This window comes from Hydra vulgaris, chromosome 03 (genome assembly GCF_038396675.1).
Source record: "Hydra vulgaris chromosome 03, alternate assembly HydraT2T_AEP".
Taxonomy (NCBI): Eukaryota; Metazoa; Cnidaria; class Hydrozoa; order Anthoathecata; family Hydridae; genus Hydra; species Hydra vulgaris.
In genome coordinates this window covers 70061982-70083461 of record NC_088922.1, presented here as the reverse complement: position 1 = coordinate 70083461, position 21480 = coordinate 70061982, and the positions used below count along the sequence as shown (strand labels likewise).

At 28.2% G+C, this 21480-nt stretch overlaps 1 protein-coding gene across 4 annotated transcripts in view; it reads right to left on the bottom strand.

Moving 5' to 3' along the window:
• Positions 1–16282, bottom strand: part of LOC101238746 (uncharacterized) — a 52744-nt gene extending 36462 nt beyond the window's left edge. The window contains exon 1 of one of the 4 annotated variants that reach the window (XM_065794140.1): positions 15931–16282. In XM_065794140.1, coding sequence (XP_065650212.1) covers positions 15931–16074 — 144 coding nt within the window. In that variant the 5' untranslated portion in view covers positions 16075–16282. The remainder of the gene's footprint in view (positions 1–15930) is intronic. The other 3 variants (XM_065794138.1, XM_065794139.1, XM_065794141.1) reach the window with 3 other exon arrangements.
• Positions 16283–21480: the final 5198 nt, after the last annotated feature.

Here is a 21480-nt window from a genome sequence, read left to right as displayed (position 1 = left end):
GTACCTTGAATAACCTAAAACTATTAACTAAAGAAAATTATCATCACCACAAAATTGTTTCAACTTATCCTTCACAAAAAAACTGTTGAATCTTATCTTTTATTTTACATCATCAACCTATCTACTTGTTCTTTGTGAGACTAATTAAATTTGGCTGTTTTATCTTTGAATCTTAGATTTGATTGCTATTATCTTTGACTTGCAAAGACTATACATATGTATGCCTGTGCTACCGTTTAGCCCCTCTTCACTTAATCCTTACTTTTTGTTCTTTATTGTTCGCCTTCTTCTCAACACTACACTCTCTTTAATGTTATTTCTGATCAAATTGACCAAGCTCTTCCTCTTTATTTTTCAGCATTGTTGTTACTTTAATGCTCATCGCACTGAGTGGCTTGGCTTTAGTACTAATAGAATAGATACTAATAGAATAATAGTTTTATTTTACAAGGCATGGTCCTTGTAAATAAAAAGGTCTCTAGCAGAAACACCAGAAGATTGGAGGAGTGTTTCCAGACCACTCGCAAAAAACAAGTCATTCAACATTAAATAGATAACTATTTTGTGATAGTTAACTATTTTATTAAAATCGTTGGTTTAAAAAAGGTTTTAATAGCAAAAAAATTTATATAAATTAATAACAAAATATTATATAAATAATAACATCTAATTAAAAAAAATATATAATAAACCACTTGTTGTTTATAAGTTTTGTAAGCAAAAACTCTTATTTTTAATTGTGCAGGCTTGATGATTAAACATAAGACTTTAAAATTCTCATCAACAAATTTTAACTTTTAAAATTTTACTTTAACATCAGGTTTACAAACGGAAAACATTAAAAGCACCATACCATGAAATTTTTTAAGGTCATTTTTAAGGTCATTTTTGAAAAGTACCATACCGTGAAATATTTTAAGATCATTTTTTAAAAGTGAGGCAATTTAGACTCCTAAATTAAAAATTTTTCAAATTTTGATAATAAAATTTGCATGAAACAAAAGAGATTTGGTACAATACAGCCTTGATTAAGAGGGCTAGTTAGCACACATTATAAATGAAGCATAAATGCTTCATTTATAATGAGTGATAATAAAGATACATTGAATAAAATTTTAATTTTATTCAATGTATCTTTATAATAAAGATACATTAAATAAAACACCCCGAACACAGATCACTGGTAAGCAAATATGACATATAAAAGCCTGACGACAACTATAAGCAATAAAACAAACGCAATTTGAATGACAAAAAAAAAAAAAAAAGAAGTATTATACAGACTAAGCTGTTTATCACATCTAATCTGTCACAGTCGAAGCTGTTTATCACATATAATCAGTCACAGTCGAATCAGAGTTGACAGTTAATTTGCAGATTACATTATTGACTCCATGTTACCATTAAGTACAGTGTAAAAACGTGCATTTGTGGCACTTGTTGGAGACAAGTCAGGAAAAATTTTATCTGACAGAATCAATGCAAAATATGATCAAACAAAGTCTCAATAACACAATGAGGTAAACGAGAGGGTGGTATCTCAGGCTTGGTCAGAAAGGCCATTATATAACTATGCAAATAGTAATTTCTTTTGATGATTTGCCCATGGTTGATAACATGTTTTTAAAATTTGAACATTTCAAAAATGAATCGAAAAAACTTATCTAGTCTTAAATAAAAAAATTCTTAAAAAAAAAGTTTTTTTTAAAGAATTTTTAATAAAAAACAAGAAAATAAAAAGAACTTAACTAAAACTAAAACACAAAATAGAAAAACTCGACTAAAATAAAACAAAAGTCAAAAACACTAAGATTATTTAAATCAAGCTTTCAACTAAATTTAATATAAAACATCCCACCTTTTATCTACACTAATGTTTTATAATATCGTGAGAAACCCTTTTAAACAAACAGGCTTGGTCAGGAATGACATGCAATGGTACATTAAGACTATACACACTAAAAAATATTTTAAGACCACGCTTATAATATTTTGTTGCAACATTTTGACCATGGTTTGTCAGATGCTTTGAGAATGTTCAAGTTTATGTATGTTTCCATGTATGTCCAATAAAAATAAATTTCAAATGCGCACTAAAAGAGTTAACTTTGTAAAGCTTTTCTAATCAAATGTTTTTTGCGAAGCGCAAAGCAACAACTGAATTTTTAAAAACAACAAGACTTTAGACAACAACTGCACTTGCAATGAAATTTTTTAAATATTCATTTAAGTTAATAAAACTTATAATCAATTCAAATCAGAGGTTCAAACAGTGCACAAACATAACTATAGGAACTTAAAAGCAAATAAACAATACGCCAAAGATTCAATCAGCAAACAAACATTCATAAATACATAGTGACTTATGGTTGACCCGCACCATACTAAAAGTGTGCTAGAACAAAATTAAAAAACCATTTCGATTTCAATTCTGGTTTTAAAAAAAGATTGAGTTTTCATTTATTAAATAATTCAACTAGCATTTATTTTATTAGAATCTTATTGAAATAAAACCTTGTTATTACTTTATATAAGTGTCACTTAATTTTATAAAAACATTACAAAAGATGGAAGTTATTATATTTTTAATTTTAAACATAATTATAATTTGGTGATATTTTTTCATACAGTTATAATTTTTTAATGTTGTTTTGTTTTAGTTGAGTTTCATTTTTTTAAGTTTTTTTTTTTTATTAAGATTTATTTCCTTATTTAAGAAGTTTTTTTTTTGTAATTGTCTCTTGTCAGTCAAATTATAAAATTTTTGAAATATTCTCCAAACATCTGGAAAGCTGTGGTCAAGTTGTTGCAACAAAATATTTAGTAGCATGTAATGGCACTCGATATCTGACCATGCATTTAAAAAGCCCAAATAAAGTAACAACTTACTTCTAATGATTTTTTAATAAACAGACATTTAATTTAAATTATAGTATTTTTTTACTAACTTAATAGTAATAGTAAGATCCATATAAACACACACTTTAAATAATTACACATTTAAAAGAATTAATAATTCAACTCTTTTTTAAACCATTTTATGCTTAGTTAAGACAGTTAAGAAGAGTTTTTTTAATATGTGTATTTTTGATATGTGTGTGGTTTACAGGAGCAATTTACGGCTCTCGCTTTTGTGTAATTTTTTAATAAATATAAACTACTTTCTTTTATTCAATATTTTGAGATATTTTTTTAGATTAGAAAAATTTGATTAGAAAAATAAAAAATTCTGAGCAAACTACTTTGAATAAGAAAGAAAAAGTTCAAGATTTAGATTCTTTTTTAGCTTGTGATTGTTTATTATTTTTTTTGCATAACAGTCATCAGGCTTGGACAGAAATGGCATGGGGCCAAGCACTATTGCTGACCACACAAATGAATTTTTTTTTGACAACTTGACCACAACTGTTTAGATGTTTTAAAAATGATTTTAGAAATGAGCTGAAAAAAGAAACGTAGGCTAACCTTAAACTAGGAAGAAAATTAAAAACAATGAAACTAAATAAAAAAGAAAACTTATGAAAAAGAAAATATATAAGCACAAAAATAAAACTCAAAAAAAAAGCGAAAATTTTAATTGTGTTTGAAATAAATTTTAATTGTGTTTTTAAATAAATTTTAATTGTGTTTGAAATAAATTTTAATTGTGTTTGAAATAAATTTTAATTGTGTTTGAAATAAATTTTAATTGTGTTTGAAATAAATTTTAATTGTGTTTGAAATAAATTACTTTAAAACTTATGTTTTGAAACATTTTAATAAAGTTAGGCAAAACACTTTTACAAATTACCTCTAATGATTGTTTAATGAAAAAAAATTTAAAATTAACAAATTTTATTTAAATTGTTAAAAAGTGGGTAGATGATATAATCAAAAACCTATTCCAAAACCTATTCCATTTGAAGTTTTGTGTAAATTAATGACCTGATAATAAATTGTTTTTAATAATTGCGTAGTTTAAAAAACAAAGTATATATTTATAATTTACTTCAATATAGATATGTGCAGTGTAGTCGTGTAGCTTATAATTTTGCCTTGTCGCCCAGAGACGAGGGATCGATTCCTCTTCAGCGCTTATGTTTTTGTGTGTACTTTTATGTTATATTTTAAAGTATTTAGTTCTTGTTTTATGCGTAATGTCTATGATTGTTGTTAATAAAAAGTTATATTGTTTATAAGGTAGAACATGCAAGGAGTGTTATTACATCAATTGACTAAACAGGTAGAACATACAGGGAGTGTTCATACATTGACTGACTAAATAGGTAACACATGCAGGGTGTGTACATACATCAACTAGGGGTTTCTGTTTGGGCAGGCAATAAGTTAAAAAAATAGTTTTGGTTCAAGTATTTAAAATCAATGCAAACACTGGGTCGATAATGCCGGGGGCATGCGCTCCCCCACCACCACCACCACCACTTTTTTTCTAAAGGACCTTTTTTTAAAAGAAAATTTAGGATATGAAGGACTTTTTTTAGAAATTGAATATTTGCCTCTCCCCTTCCCCCACTTCGGAACCTGTGTCATTGGCCATGAAACACTTATTTTTGTTATATTCCGGTCATCAATTTACACAAAACTTCAAACTTCAAAATAGGTTTTTGATTCTATCATCTACCTAAAAAGTGTTATATATATTATTTTCAAATTGTATTATTTAAAAATATTTTTTTAAATTGTCTTTTTAAAAAAGTAATTTTTAATTATTTCATGCTCTGTTTAGTAAGTCAAGTTAAAAAAAATTGGTTTTAAACATATTTGTAAAATCTTTGTAAAAATGCAAGCAAGCAAAAAATAAAGCAACCGGAAAATTTAATGTAACTTTAATTTCATGATTTTTAGAAAGACATGGAAAAACAGTTTCAAAGATTTAAATTTATCATACAAAATACACGCTTACATAAAAAAAATTTAATATAACATTTTTTTGTTAATTTACAAAAAATGTGTTTATTTTAAACAATCATATTATTTTTTATTTTTTTAAAAGCCTTCGCGTAAAATTTTATTGCTTTTAAATTATTAAAATATCAAAATAGCTGTGGTTAAGTTGTAAAGAAAAAAATATATAAGCATGGTACAGCGTGCGATTACATGTCAATTCCCAAGTCACTTATTTTTTGTTGTTGTACTTTATATTAAGTATACAAATGGCTAACAACTTGTTGATTTTATATATTTATACTACAATAGTTGTTTTGTTTTTGCAGAATTTTAGTATTATAAATGTGAATATAAATATTACATAATTATAATACAATGTCACAATAGAATTAGCAAAAAAAATTTTTTTCAAACACAGATATGCAGTGCGGAAAAATTTATTTTCCTAAATTCCTTTGTATAAAGTACCGTGTAATATCACTATAGCATAAATGACAATATGGTCAAGTTCGCAAAGTTGTTTATAAAAGAAAAGCATTATTGTTGTATTTCAGATAAAGAAAAACAAAACAGTCATTTTCTAAACTGCAATGCTTTTTTAAAAGCACAGTTAAAATGCACAGTAAAAAAGCACATGTAAAAAAATAAATTTAATTAGAATGGACTAAATGATTGCAGTCTTCTCCGTTTAGCCAACGCTTTTGCACTCTAGCTATATTGCGCTCGCCCACATGCCCGCTAAAACTTTGGCAAACGCATAAAAATACAGGCGCTTTGTTTTAAATTTCAACAAAACTTTTTTGATCATTTGTTAAACTTTTATAAAAAAAATTTTTTACCAGTTTTTTTTAATTATTTTATCTAATATTTATTCAAAGCATTCTTTTTGCTGTTTTTATTTTAATTTAAATAGTAGAAAAAAGAAATTTTTTTAAATCACATAGGCTAACTTAAAAATGACCATCCTGCCAGCACTTTCTCGTGTGCTGGCATTAAATTTCACTGAGATTAGTTTCTTGAATAAAATATCAGTTTCATATAAAAATGCCATTATAAAAAAATAAACTAGTAATATTCTGTCATAAATCTTTTTCATATTTAGTATATTTAGTTTATAATATAAATTTAGTTTATAATGTTAAACATTTTAAAAATACATTAGAAAAAGTAAAATATTCTTATGTTATAAATGCTTTTTTTTCATTTTATATAATTACAAAATAAAATACTAAGCAGTATGCAATAAGTTAATGAGTAAAGTTAATGAGTAAAGTTAATGAGTAAAGTTAATGAGTAAAGTATTACAAGCAAAACAATCATTTGAAGAGAATCTTGTAAGTAAATCAACCCACAACCCAAAACTACTGTTCAAATATGTTAACAGTAAAAATAATTTTCAAAATACCATCCGAACTGTAATATTCAATGATAAACCATTAAAGAATCTAACTAAATAGTTAATATGAATGATCACTTTAAATTAGTCTTTTCCAGGGAAAATAACAATAATTTAGCAGGGTGTTAGCCAGCTCAATGGCACCATGTATTCCCAATGGGTTTAAAATTCCCGAAATTCAATGATCTTTTTTTTTTATTTTTTGAAGGAATAGGACAATTTTAATAAAAATTCCCAATACTTTGTAAAACAATAACAAAAAATATTCCCAATATCGTAAATATGATGTAAAAAATATATTCCTGGCTAACACCCTGTTTACCGATTCTAAAAAATTACTTTTTGTCTTTCTCTTGTGAGGAAATCATAGATAATATAATAACTGTGAAATTATTTAAAGAAAAACTTCTTCAGTTAAATGAATATAAATCTCCAGGACCAGACATGGTAAAATCAATAGTACTAAAACAATGAGCATCTGCCTTTGTTGCTTTGCTACCGCTTGCTATGATTTTTGAAAAATTGCTCAAAACCAAGTTTTTTGAAAAATTGCTCAAAACTCAAGTACCAATTAAATAAAAATTGGCAGACATAAGCCCAATATTCAAAAAAGAAAACAGGATAATTGCTAGCAACTACAGACCAGTTTCATTAACCTCAATAATCTCTAAAGTATTCCAAAGTATTATATTCTTCTCAATATATAAACATGTCAAATAATAGTCTATTAAATAGATATCAACATGGATTTGTAAATAGGAAAATTTTGTTTAACAAATCTAATTGAAACAATAGATCTTTCGAGTAAATCACTAGCGGAAAACATTCCAGTAGATATTTGTTACCTTGACTTTATTAAAGCCTTTGACATGATACCTCTGAATGATTGTTAATCAAACTTAAGTCATATGGAATATCAAATTACATATGCAACTTGATTAACAACTTTTTAACTAATTGACACTAAAGAATGATACAAGGAAAAAAAGCATCAAACTGGAAATAATAACAAGCAGTGTTGCTTAAGGATTGATAAATTCTCTAATCTTATTCTTTTTATATATCAACAACTTAACAGAAATTTTAGAACATTCTGAGCTCTTTGCAGATAAAAATAAGTTAATCAGGAAGTAGCTAACTTTGAGAATGGTCAATTGCTTCAGAATGAAATGAACAAAGCCTTTAAACGAGATCTGACATTACAATTGTGAAAAATGTTGTATAATTGACTTTGGAAAAAACAACCATTACTATATTTATAAACTAGGTGACAAAATAATAGTAGTCTCTGATACCGAAAAAGATCTTAGAATTATAATGTCATCAAATCTCAAATAGTAAAGTCACATAACTAACTGCACATCAAGTGGAAAAGTCACATGACCAATTGTACATCAAACAAAAAGTCACATGATCAATTGCACATCAAATGGTAAAGTCACATCACCAATTGCACGTATTAAAAGCTTATTTAATACTTGGAACGTTGAAAAAAAATTTAATCAAATTAACAAAAAAATGTTTAGGATACTATGTGCAAAATGATCCCATATGTTTAACATGACCCCAACAAAGACCCAATCTTAAACTTGCGGTACAAGCATGGTGCCCATAGCTTAAAAGTGACATTAATGTACTTGGAAAAGTTCAACATTATACCCCTAAAAAAATACTCCAGATTCAAAAACAAAGTTATGATTAAAAATACTTGGCTGAAGCACAGTGGAAAAAAAATGTTAAACAGGCAATTTGATTCAAATGTACATGTTATTCAAAAAAGTAAATAAAATAGAACAAGATAGTAATATTTTGGCCTCATATCAGCCCAACGCAAGAGGGCATAATTTCAAAATCAGAAGAAAAAAATTGTTAAAAACTGTAATCTTTGTAATCAATTCTTAACCAATAGTCTCATCAATGTTTTACATAGGTTAAGAATTAATAGACACAATAGAGTCTCACCAATGTGGAACATTGATGATATAAAAACATTAGTAAAGATAAAAGTTACGGTGTTGATTATTTATAATGTATAAATCAAAATATTTTTTATGCTGTGCATTTTTGAAATGCTTAAGTACATACGGACTCACCATATCATAAAGCCCATTGCTTTGTTTTCGCCCAATTGTTCTAGTTTATTTTTTATGCTCTTTGAATTTAACGCACTCCTCCAGTCCCAGACAATGTCTTCATTAATTATTTTATCGAATTTCAGAAGCACTGTATCTCCCTCAGACACGAAAACAGATTGAAAACTTTCATTTAGACAATTGACGATTGTTTCCTTGTTGAAGATTATTGCACCTATATTGTCTCTCAACAATTGTAATTTGTGTTTTAACTTCGTGTGTCTTTTCGCATACAAATAGTAATATGGAAAAAGTAATCATGCTACCAAGAATGGAAAATTTTAAAGAATGTTTTGTCAGTGATTAACAACATAGAATGAAACATTTGTACCTAATAGAAAAATGAAGGAACGTGTAGTTTCAATAGTTTGGCATGAAGAAATTGCTGGGCAGTGCAAAGAAGAGCTAATTTCTACATATTATTTGTTTTTGCAAGAATATCGGGATAAATCTGAAATCACTGTTTGGTGTGATAATTGCTCCGCTCAAAACAAAAATTGAAGTTTAATGATGTTTCTGATATATAATGATGAAATAAATCACACATTTATGAGTTATGACTCATTTCATCATTTAATGCGGAAGCAGTGAAATGAAATACAAAAGTTAAAATTTTGCAGGTACGTTTGATTTTCTACAAATTCTACAAAATTTGTAAAAATTGTAGCTGTAATTAGGTGAGCTTTTATTCTTTTAAGGCCACAAACATTTTTGTCATTTTTTAAAATTGTCTCCTCATCCATATATGGAAAACATCACCGAAATCAAGTTTACACATGGCTCTTATAGTATGTTTTATTGTTGTGACTATGATAACCCCGTGATTGAAGCATCAGTTTTATCCAAAAAGCAGAAAGAAAAAGTGTCAACTTTACAATATACTATGAGAGATTTAAAGGCCAGAATCAATCCAAATCCAAAAATCCAATCCAAAAATCGAAACTTGTTTCAACACTTTTTCCTTTAAGGCCCCCTAATAGAAGAGAGTTTTGGAAAAATTGGTTGGCCAGAGAATTAAAGTTTTTACATTTAACAGTTCTTCAATTTCAAAATTATATATTATAAACAGAAATTTCCTTGTGATATGTTTTTTTCCTTTTTGTATTATTACTTTTTTCATTTTCTAAATACATTTATTTTACATTAAAATTTTTTTATTTTAAACAGATGCAACACATATATAACAGTTTTGTATTATTAGTCAACAACCCTTCCCAGGAAGCATGTGCGACCAAAGTAAATTTTTTAGACACACTGACCACGGCAGTTCGCATCTTTAAACTTATAAAGCATTTCAATAATTCGCGGCAAAAAACTAAACTTATCTATTAACAAAAAAAAAATCCTAAAAAAAAAACAATCCTAAATAAAAAAACAATCTTAAAAAAAGGAAACAAAATTGTAACAAAATATCAAGTTTAATTAAATAAACTAGAAAATTTAATCATTAAAAAAAGTAAATAAATTTTTTATTTCTTTTTAATTTTAATGCAACTTTTGTATTCTTTTTTTTAGAGTTGTTGCTGAAAATTTTCTTTTATAATGATTTAACAACAATTAAAAGTTTTGATAATTTATTCACGACTTTTATCAGTCCATATAATTAAGATACTAACTTACTATGTACGCTAGAACTATAAGAACTTTGGCTAATTTTTTTTTTTACATTTATTTGTTTATTACTTTTTTTGTTTTTATGCCTTTTTGCTTTTAAAAATATTTTTGCTATATTTTACGTTTTTTCTTAATACTTATATAATAAGAAAATAAGATAATAAATAGTTATTTATTTAAAAAAAATATTATTTGATTAACAAATTTTATAATGACGGAATAAGTTCAATAAAAGATTAACATTTTCCTTAATAAATGTATTTACTGCATTTGATGCATGATGCACAAATGTTTCTTTTATATTGCCCAATTTCAAATACAAATTAATGATAAATGTTAATATAAATTACTAGAGATAATGAACATAATAATTGCTCTGTTTAAAAAAATGTATTTCAAAACTTAAAAATTTGAAAAACAAATTTAAAAATTGTTTGTTTTTTTAGCACAAATTATAAAGTATTTCCTTAGTATACTGAATGAAAAAAGTCGCGAAAAAATTGTATATCAAAAAATATTTTTATTTTTGTTATATCCTTATCCACTTTTTTGCTCAATTTGTATTAATTTTGGTAGTGAAAAAATAACAAACTTAAAATAAAAAACAAAAAGAGTTGAATATGTGATATTAGTTACACTATATTTTATAACAAGTGATATTAGTTACACTATATTTTATAACAAGTGATATTAGTTACACTATATTTTAACATTCCTAATTGTTAATTATTGCTTTATTATAATAATTATAATTGCTGTTATAATATAATCATTATTTTTATAATATGATATAACAGTAACTATAATTGTTACAATAAAACTATAAATAATTATTAAAAATTTCAAAACATAGTGAAATCAAATGATTTTGCCGAAATCAATGCATAAGGCGTTTTGAAAAAAATTTTAAAAATTAAAGGCAGAAATATTTTCAAGGCGTTTTTTGAAACTAGTAATCTTTATGAATTTTTTCATAATTTTTAACAATAATTATTCAATAACATTTGTTATCATCTATATTAGCTCATTTCATAAAAAAGTAAGTTTTGAATTTTTTGATCTAAAGGCATTTAAAAAACGACTGTAGAAGAGAGGAATAACAAATTTTACTTTATTATTGACACTTTTAAAATGAAAAACTCTCCAGAAGTCTCTGAAGCTTAATTTTTGAGATGAAATATGAGATTTAGTGACCTGAGAATAGTGGGCTCTAATGTTAGACAAAACCTTTTTATGATAATTTGTAGCAATAGTAAACAGACATCTGTTTTCTGGAAAATAGTTTTGCTCATACATATGGAAGTAATGGTTTCGATTGGAAACTGCAGCAGCACAATGCGAGGAAAATCATGGAGAAAAGTGAAGTTTGACTTAAAATTGTTGAGAGGGAATAAAAGATTCCACGCCAGCCTGAATCCAAGAAGTTATGTAAGAAGCACATTTGTCAGCAGAAAGACGAAAAATTTCTACCCAAGGGCAATCACGAAGAAAATTAAAGAAAGGTAGGTGTAAGAGGTACAATGATAGGGGGATTCTGATGATGAAGAAAAATGAGATAATAGTTTTAGAGAGATCATACCGTGATCAGAAGCACCTTAGGGTGAATGCAGAGAAACTGAGCACTGACTAAGATCAGAAACAAGATATAAGTCTAGTAGAGAAAGTAAATGATTCCGATTGTCTGGAAAGCTAGTTAAAAGTTGACTATTTGAGTTAGAGATTGAGAAAGGCAAAAGTTATGGGCCATAATGCATGCAGAGTCACTGACACTAGAACTAAAATAGGTGAATTCTTATTAATGTAAATGCCCAGGTCAAGTATGTGACTATTGGAGTCTTAATAAATTAAAGGAAGATAACCATTAACACAATGATCACAAGATGAGACAGCCGAACTCAAATTAGTCTCACAAAATGCAAGTAGGTCTGGTGAACTTTGCAAAAGATAAGACTCAACAGAAGAAAAGTTACTTTGAAGTCCACAAATATAAGTGAATTTATTAAATATAAGTGATTTAGAGAACTTGGTAATGACAATGGTTTTTTGTCCATGCAATGAGTTAAGAAGATCCAGTATTCGACATCCTAAATTTTTTTTTTTTCTTTAGATTATTCACCTCCCCAAGGCCCGAGGGGGTCACTACAGTCGAGGAGGCTACTCATTTTTTTTTTGTGTTTTTTATTATTTTTTTATAACTAAAGTTGAGCGTGGTACTTCCAGGGACGTGGTGGGAGTCGAACTCCGAACCTCTCACTTACAAAGTGAACGCTCTTACCACTACACCACTACCGCATAATTGGAAACAATGTATTACAAATACATATACGCCAGCCTAATAGATGAAGAAGGGGTGCAAAGCTGGTCAACAGATAAAATCTGTTTAACCTTTAACTTTTTTTCAAGGAGGCCTTCTATAATATAGTAGCTGGATGCAGTTAGTTTGCAACTTAGTTTCTCCGCGCAGCGGCCTTGCTTGGCAAGGTTTGTGTTTCAAGGTTAAAGAGTTGAGAGAGGGTTGCACCACGAATAATAACTAAAAAATAAAAAACACAAAAAAATGAGTAGCCTCCTCGACTGTAGTGGCCATCCTCGGGCCTTGGGGAGGCGAATAATCTAAAAAAAAAAAAAAGATAACATCTGCCCAAGATGACAACTTTTATTGAGACACCATTTCTAGCCTTTACTCAATCAAGAGTCCCAAGGCAGGGGATTTTTAAGTCAAAGTTTGTTTCTCCTAGCCTTTGCCTAAAAAATACAAATTCTACGAGGCAGCAGGGCATGGGCAGGTATTACTGGGTTAACTCAAGCATATAGTAGAATTTGACATGCTTGCATGGGAAAATGTGGAATGCAGTGGAATGCTTGCATGGGAAATTGTGGAATGCAGTAAATCGTAGCAGCAAGTCTGCAGATAAGATTATTGTAGCTGAAATCTGTATTAGTAAAAAATTGCTTGTTCCCTAGCAGAGTAGATAAAACGCTAGATATGATTCAATATGCAGGATCTCAGAAATGAAAGACAAGTTAAATCTATTAGCAGATGCACTGCAACTGCCAAAGTTTGACAGAAATGAAAAAGATTTTTTGATGGAATACAAATCTGTGATGAAATCATTAGCTGTGACACTATATCAGTTGCACAGATATTTTTGCTGTGTCCCTTCTCATTTGGAGGACTTCTACTGTTCTGACACTAATGGCCACTGTGACAACAGCCAGTTTTTTTTGTTGCTTTTAGAAATACATTATTGTTTTCCTTAATTATCTTAGGGTTTTCTTTCAGGAGTTGATTTCTGAGGTTGCTTTTACAGCACTGAAGTGATAGCTAAGCTGTCATCTCTTCTTGTCTGATGTCTGTATATCTGTTGAACAATGTCCAAACTAATAAAGTTTGCCCACTCTTCTTCTGACCAATGTAGTGACGATCTATCTTTCAGTGCCTTGTGCTTTGGCTGAATAAATATCAATCCAGTTTAAAGAATAGTGAAGATGGTAGCTGTTAAAAAATGGTGTGATTGCAATTGATTTGATAAGACCTTCGATGATGACATAGCATTCTGGGGCCTGGCAAGGTAAGCTTATTGTGGATATATTGTGGGGGCAAAAAAGGTTAACAAAATCCTACTTTTTTGTGCATACATTAACAACTTCAAATAAAAAAATGTAAATGCATTACAATTTCAATCACTGACAAGAAGTTTTTACCTTTTGTAATACTTTTTACAGGAAGAGACTAACATAAACAAAAGTTAGTTATTGTTCCAGATCATACCATATATCTTAAACAATATTAGTTTCTGCAAACGAAATAACAATAAATATAAACTTTATCAAATAAAACAAGAAATGAATAATTTCATATTTCAACAGTTGCTAAAGCTTATTCAGAATTTATATTAAAACTTTTTACACAAGGACTTAAAAGTTTTAGTATGTGTTATTTTTTATCATACTGAATACATACAAATTGAAATTGTTTAATTTCTGTGTAATAAATATAGATTAATATAATATATATTACAATGATAAGATTTTTATATTAATTTTGTGTTTTAAACTAATATTTTTTAAAAATAGAAAGTGTTAATAATTTAGTTTTACTGTTATTAACTATTAAAATTAGTTGCATAACTCTATTTTACCCTTTTCTATATTCTTAGCAAAACCTAATTTTTCATTATGACCTAAGCAAATCAAATCGATAGTGGTGTAGTGGTAGAGCGCTTGCTTCATAAGCGAGAGGTTCCAAGTTCGTTCCCCACCACCTCCCTGGTAGTACCGCGCTCAACTTGTTTCTCCGCGCAGCGGCCTTGTTCGTCAAGTTTCGTGTTTCGGAGTTATAGAGTTGAGAGAGGGTTGTAACCACAATTAAGTAGCCTCCTCGTTTGTAGTGGCCTTCTGGGCCTTGGGGAGGTGAATTAACAAAAAAAAAAAAAAAAATGCTTGGTATTTTTAAAAATACCTTTCAATGTTGTGATGATTCTCTGTAGAAATAACTATACTCCACCTATGTCTGTAGATACTTAAATTCGCAATTTCAGCTCGAAACTCTTATTTGGTGAAAGACTAGCAAGTTATATAGAAAATACAGCATAGACCCACAAAGATACCGCATAAACCAAGAATTTTAAATTAACAGTTCAGATCTCACATCTCTAGTTGATTGCAGTAAACAATGCAACCTCATTCAAATAAATTTTATTAACAGAAACATCAGCATAATTGGCATTTTCCTTCTATTACAATTCCATCAAGTGCTAATCATAGAGACTTAACTAGGAAAAATACAACAGCAATTTAACATGTTTTAATTTTTTAACAACCACCTTGCCAATACATGAAACAATTTGCCAGACATTGAAGTACACTCTTTATCTGTCAACAGCCTTATAGTGAGTCTTGATAGGCTTCAAAGTTACAACAGCTTGCAACTCTTTTTAATGAAAGTTGCATTAAGAGCTTCACAAATGCTATCTATAATTTGACAATCTACATTTTGTATGGTGTCAATTGATTTTACTTTTGTTTTAACAAAATATACTACTAATACTACTTATTTTTATTTGATACACATTTTGTGTATCAGATAAAAATAAGTAGATATAAATTTTAGATATAATTCAGATATAAATTTACAAAGTTATGATATTGAAATTTAGTGAAAGAGTACAACCTGGGCTGTAGAGTCCTAAAAGGATTTATGGTTGTACTTTTTTTTATGGTATCGGTGTCCAGAAGCTTTAAACATGCTGGTTGATTTATGAACTGCTATTAGAAAAAAAAGTATGATTTTTAATGAACTAATTGTTTTTAGGCCCGCAGTCATGGAGTCCCGGAGTCCTTGCTGCCATTATACCTAAATAGTCCGGGTTCAAAAATTGATTGTTACTCTAACCTAAAATCATTGATTTATTCCCCATTAGTAGTCTATAAGCTTTTTTATATTTTCATAGCTCCTGGATACAAAAAACAAAGAAGTAATCTTTTTGTGACTTTCAAATCCCTGAGTACAACCATCACTAACTGAAGCCAAACTGACTTTTAACATACTGACTTCTTTTATTTTAAGACTGTGTTTAAAAAATGTTCTATGAATATATATTTAAATAAAAACAGATTTTGTTATTTTTATTTAAAATAAGCTAGAACCTGCAAGTTTTATCAAATATAAACTTTAATTTGAACAATTAAATGTTTTTAAATTTACAATTAAATAATCTTAAATTCAAAAAACCCATCAAAATATTTTTAAAAATAATAATAACAATAATTTTTTTTTAATAATTATAATAACTTATACGTATAATGAAAAATCAAGGAATAACAAACAATAAATAAAATTTAACAAGGCATTAAAAAAAAGTTTAATTCAAAATTCCCTTAAAACCAAATAGTTAATACCTCATTAGTTATTTCTTTTCGTGACCAATCCAAATGCTTCATCAGCTTATTGAGTTGCAAATTAGCAATTGCAACTACATCAGAAAGATCCTGAATTTCATTCATGCGACTCTCGTGGGTTTCCACAAGATTAAACTCATCCATAGTATAAAACTCACTTATTAAATTTACACTAGATATAAATTGAATTTTTCATCCTTGTTAGAGAAACTTTATTCTAACGAGAATTTTTTGCACAAGTTTAAATTTAGTATAAGGCACATTTTGTTTGACAAAAATATGTAAACATGAAACATCGACGGGTACTTTATTATTTAGCGACGCGTACTTAAGTATTAGCGACGGGTACTTTAGAATTAGAGACTTTACGAAATCAAAACGCCTACTGCAACGAGAACGTAGAAAGTATGATTTTATAAGTCGTCGTTGTCGTAGCCGTTTCAAGTAAAATATTGTTACGAAAATTACAATGAAAACGTCGCTTTATGTAATTTTGCATAGTTCTGCATATTTTTCTTTATGACTTTTTTTGTATAAAAATCCTTATTGTTTTGAAGTAAAAAATTTATTCGGTACGACATTACAACAGAGAAACGAAGTTTAAAACCATTTTTTTTAAATAAATATGATGAAATTATCCCAGGTTCGTAATCAGTTATTTATTTCTTATTCTGATAACATAGTAAGCGAGGAATATCTGTTATTACTTTACGACGTCAATAAATCTAATAACTTAACTTTGCTTTATCAATTCATATATATATATATATATATATATATATATATATATATATATATATATATATATATATATATATATATATATATATATATATATATATATATATATATATATATATATATTAGTCTAATACTAATATAACTAATATAATTGCTCTGTTCTTTTAAGAACGTTGAGCACTCTATTGTGTAGAATACTTTTTAAAGTTGCTTAAATATATATATATATATATATATATATATATATATATATATATATATATATAGATAGAGAGAGAGAGAGAGAGAGAGAGAGAGAGAGAGAGAGAGAGAGAGATAGAGAGAGAGAGAGAGAGAGAGAGAGAGAGAGAGAGAGAGAGAGAGAGAGAGAGAGAGAGAGATGTATATGAATATATATTATATATTCATATAAATATGTATATGAATATATATTATATATTCATATACATATATTATTTATAAAAGCCTTTTTGTAATTTGTTATATATAAATATAACATAAAATTAGTAATTCAGATTTAAAACAACAACAATTAGCCAACTTAACGCAGTGCCGTGGCAAGCTAAAATGGCGCCAGGGGCCTGAGAACATTTGGCCCCTACCCACTAAAAATAGCCCTGCCACCCCCTCGCCTCATAAAAATAATTTACCCTTAAAAATGATCTCCCTTTTCCAAAAAACTAATTTAGTAACTTTTAATCACGTTTACAGGCTGTGGTTTGAACCTTTGAGAGATAGTAACAAAAAAAATGAAAATTGCCCAAAAATAAAATTCTTTATCACCTAAAAGTTTATTAACAATAACAAATAAGTTTAATATACATCAAGTGAAATTTACTTTTCGTGGTTTTATGCATGCAAAATTATCTATAATTTGGTCATAGTTTACTTTTTTTGCTATTTCATTCTCAAGTGAAATAATAGCCAAACTGGATAAGCGTTCTTGTCCCATGTTTAATCGCAAGTAATTTTTGATTAATTTAAGTTTACTAAAACTTCTTTCACATGTTAAAACTGTCCCTGGAAGAGTAAGAAAAATCCTGAGTGAAACTTCAATATTTGGATATGCATCCGTTAAAGAGTACGAGTGTATGAATTGCAATATTTCAATTGGATTCGCACATTCCGAATTTTCCATCACAGCTTTTGCCTGAAACTTGAAACTCTCAAACTCAGCTTGCAGTTCTAAAGAATCCAAATCATTTTTGTACTTCTGGGCTAGGCTAAATGCTTTTTGCTTAATTTCTTTAACAGAGTTAAGGAAGATTTGTTTTCCAGTGAGAAATAGAAAGTCAGATGATACTTTGGACATCAAATCGCCATAGCATTTGTGTGATAATGCTGTCAAACACACAGTTGCATTGAATGACAAAGTCTTGTTTGGATTGGATTAAAATGCCATCATCATCAGCCTCATCAAACATCATACGCTTGACTCTCTCTTTCATTTAATTTGGAAGTATGTGTCAATGTCAATTGTTTTTGCTGTTTGTTTGGCAGATTCAATAATGTTTTTCACTCCTCTTTCTCTGAGATACTGTATGGCCGAGACAAGCCCATTCATTTTTTTAGGATTTCTTCTGCAATGCCATTTCCAGTCTTTTGATGGCTCTCTATAAAATCCACGTAACTTTCTTCAATTGAGTACATTCCATTTTTTATAGCATATCTTATCACTTCACTCAGCTGTTCTTTATGAGAAACATCAGGTGTACAGTCAAAAATCAAGGAATAATATTTTGCATATATAATCCGTAAAGGATTTATCCTTTAACTTTTTCTCCCACAACTGTAATTATTTCATTTTGAATTTGTGGTGAAAAATATGAGACTGCAGCTTTTTTGGCTTTTATTGTTGCAATATATCCTGCCAATAGAGGATTATAATGACTAATCAACACTAGAGTACTTAAAAAGATTCCACTTTTTTGTTCCCCTATTGCATCATTACTGCCTCTTAGAGCTGAATTATTATTTGCACAGAATAATATGGCATCAACAATAATTTTTAAAATCTCCCTCCATTTGTTTTTTTCTCTGTTTATTGTTCTCTGAAGGCCATTGTTTAAAGTTTGGCCTTTTTTTAATTTTATTCCATCTCCTTCCAAATTGCATAGCATTTTCTATGCTCAAGACAATTCTCATGTTCAGGAATTTTAGGATTAAGCTTTTTCCAGTCACTAAATGCTTTAGTATTATCAGACAACTTATTAACTTTAGTTGAGGAAAAAAGTACACAACAAAAATAGAATGTTGCATCTTTTAATTTACTATATAGTAACTATTGCCTTTTCACCAGTTCGCAATTGGCAAGCATCTTTTTGTACCACTTTGAACTGAAGTGTCTTATTTTTGTATCAGAAGAAGAAGTTGATCTCTGGTTTCCTGCTCAGGTCCATTTTCAATTAAAAAGCACCTCACTCGGTCAGCTATTTGTGGCCACGTGGCAGGATCCTTTAGCTCAAAACTTGTGTTTGGAATATTTTTTTTTCCTTCTTCTTTGGTATTTGATGGTTAAAAGTTATTTTTTTTATCACTTACAAAAAATTCTCAATAAGTGCTTTGTCTATATCAAATGAAATTTGGAAAACAGTTTTGTTTAGATCTTGATTTGATAACGGCGAGGAAGACTGAGTTTCGTTTATATCTTGGTTGGATGAATTCATAAAATCCTGCATTTAATTGGATGAATTTATAAAAACATTTGACATGGGTTTATTTTAGTTGAACCTTCTTTTTCAGTTAAATTTTCATTTTGGGATGCATTAACAATACTATCAGCGTCTTTCACAAACCATTTTTTTTAACTTTTCTTGTTTCTTTTCACTTTCTTGTCTTTGTCATTTTTGTTTTTTGTAATATGCCCCTGATGGTTTTTATGAAAGTGCCATTTTTAGATTAGAAGTTTATAATTTAATTAAGTTGAAACATCTGGTATAGCATGTAAACTTATCCTTATAAAGTTTTTTATATTAAATTACAATATTTCTAGGGGTTATATATACCTTCGTTATTCAAGTAACATAAAAAAAAAAAAAAACCGTTAAAAAAACAAACAAATAATAAAACTTCAATGTAATGTGTTCTTGCGTCTTCAATAAGAAAAATAAGGTTTCCAAAACGACGGTGTGACGTAATCACTGTCGTCTTCATTCAAACCGCCTTCGTTTGGAGAACACTGGTGATACTGTATTTCCAAGGACTCTCTCACTTTTCTCTTAAAATAGCCTACCTCTACTTTAACCGTGTTGTTTTTATCCCAGCCAAAGGCACCATGGCAATTTTTGGAATGCCCCGCTACGGTTGAGTTTTTCCATTTTCCCTCAAAAATATGTTTTTAATGTTGGTAAATGCAAGTTGAAATCTTGAGTTTTGTTTCACCTACATAGAATTTTCCACACGAACACTCCAGTTTGTAGACTCCTAGGTAAGAGTTGTTGGGAAGTCGAGGCTTGTTTTTTTGAATTATTAATTGTTGAAGGTTTTTTGGTGATTTAAAATATCTTTAATATAATAATAATAATATATAATAATAATAATCGTTAATTCGATAACATTTTAGAATGAAAAATATAGATTAAAAAAAAAAGATTATTATATTAACTATTGTTAACTAAAGTGCAGGCTATACTCCAGTTTTTAAATCACCAAAAAACCTTCAACAATTATTAACTCAAAAATTTTTTTGACTTTATTGCATAATCAGAGGCATCCCGAGAGAAGGGGGAGGACGTAGTTTTTTATTTTTTTATGAAACATAATTATAAGATTTGTAAGCAAATTTTCCGCTCTTTTATTTTCTTCCTATTCTCTCTATCATTTTTTAACTTAGGTCGTTTTAAAACAAAAGTTTTTATCAAAAAGTAAATAAATTTTACTTCTGATCTGACTTTAAAAAAACTTCTACTTTACCTTTGTTGTTACCAGAGGTTTATGATAGTATCAGATGTTACCAGAGTTACCAGAGGTTTTATGATCAGATGTCAATTAGTATCTTTATTTTTAATTCAATCTTATTCAAAAACAAACCAAACATGCCTGAAGTTGATGTTTTAAGTGCTATCAATATGTGTTGAACAAAGTGATATTAATAGAAAAGAAAAAGTTTTTGGAGTAGTAGAATCAAGTAAATTGTTGATAACCAAAAAACAAACTGATGATAAATAACGCAATTAATGAAATGCTTGATAAAATTGGTGCAGATAAATCAAAAATTTTAAGATCTCATCATAAATAATCAAGTTCCATAACTATCCAAAATCATAAGTAATCCATAATTGAACTAGAATATAAGAAAGAAAGTTTAACGGTAATAAGACTAGCGAAAAGAATAATGAAAAATATAAAATAGAACTCATAAATTTTAATTTAACCAACGCAACGGGAATTTCAAAAAAAACATCGATTCAAGAAAGAAATCGTCTGAACAAAGATTTAGTAAATAATAAAATTATGAATATTCATTGTTGGATTTGGAATAACAATTTCACTAAAATATTTTCTTTTCCTAAATAGACTTGAAACCGAGTTGAAAGAAAAACAAGTTATAAATAGATTATCAAATAAATCTTTTATTGCGAATTGTACTCCAGTTTGTAATTCGAATAAAGGGTAAACATTCGGAAGATTCAAATAAGGTATTCCCAACATCAATTTGTAAAAATTATTCTGATGCAACATTATCGTGTATATTGATGCAATATTATCGAGTAGGTATACTAATACGACATCTTTGAATAACAGTATTGATGACGTTAGAAGTCTGTGTGAAATTTATACTCCTGATCTTCGTTGTTTTACAGAATCATC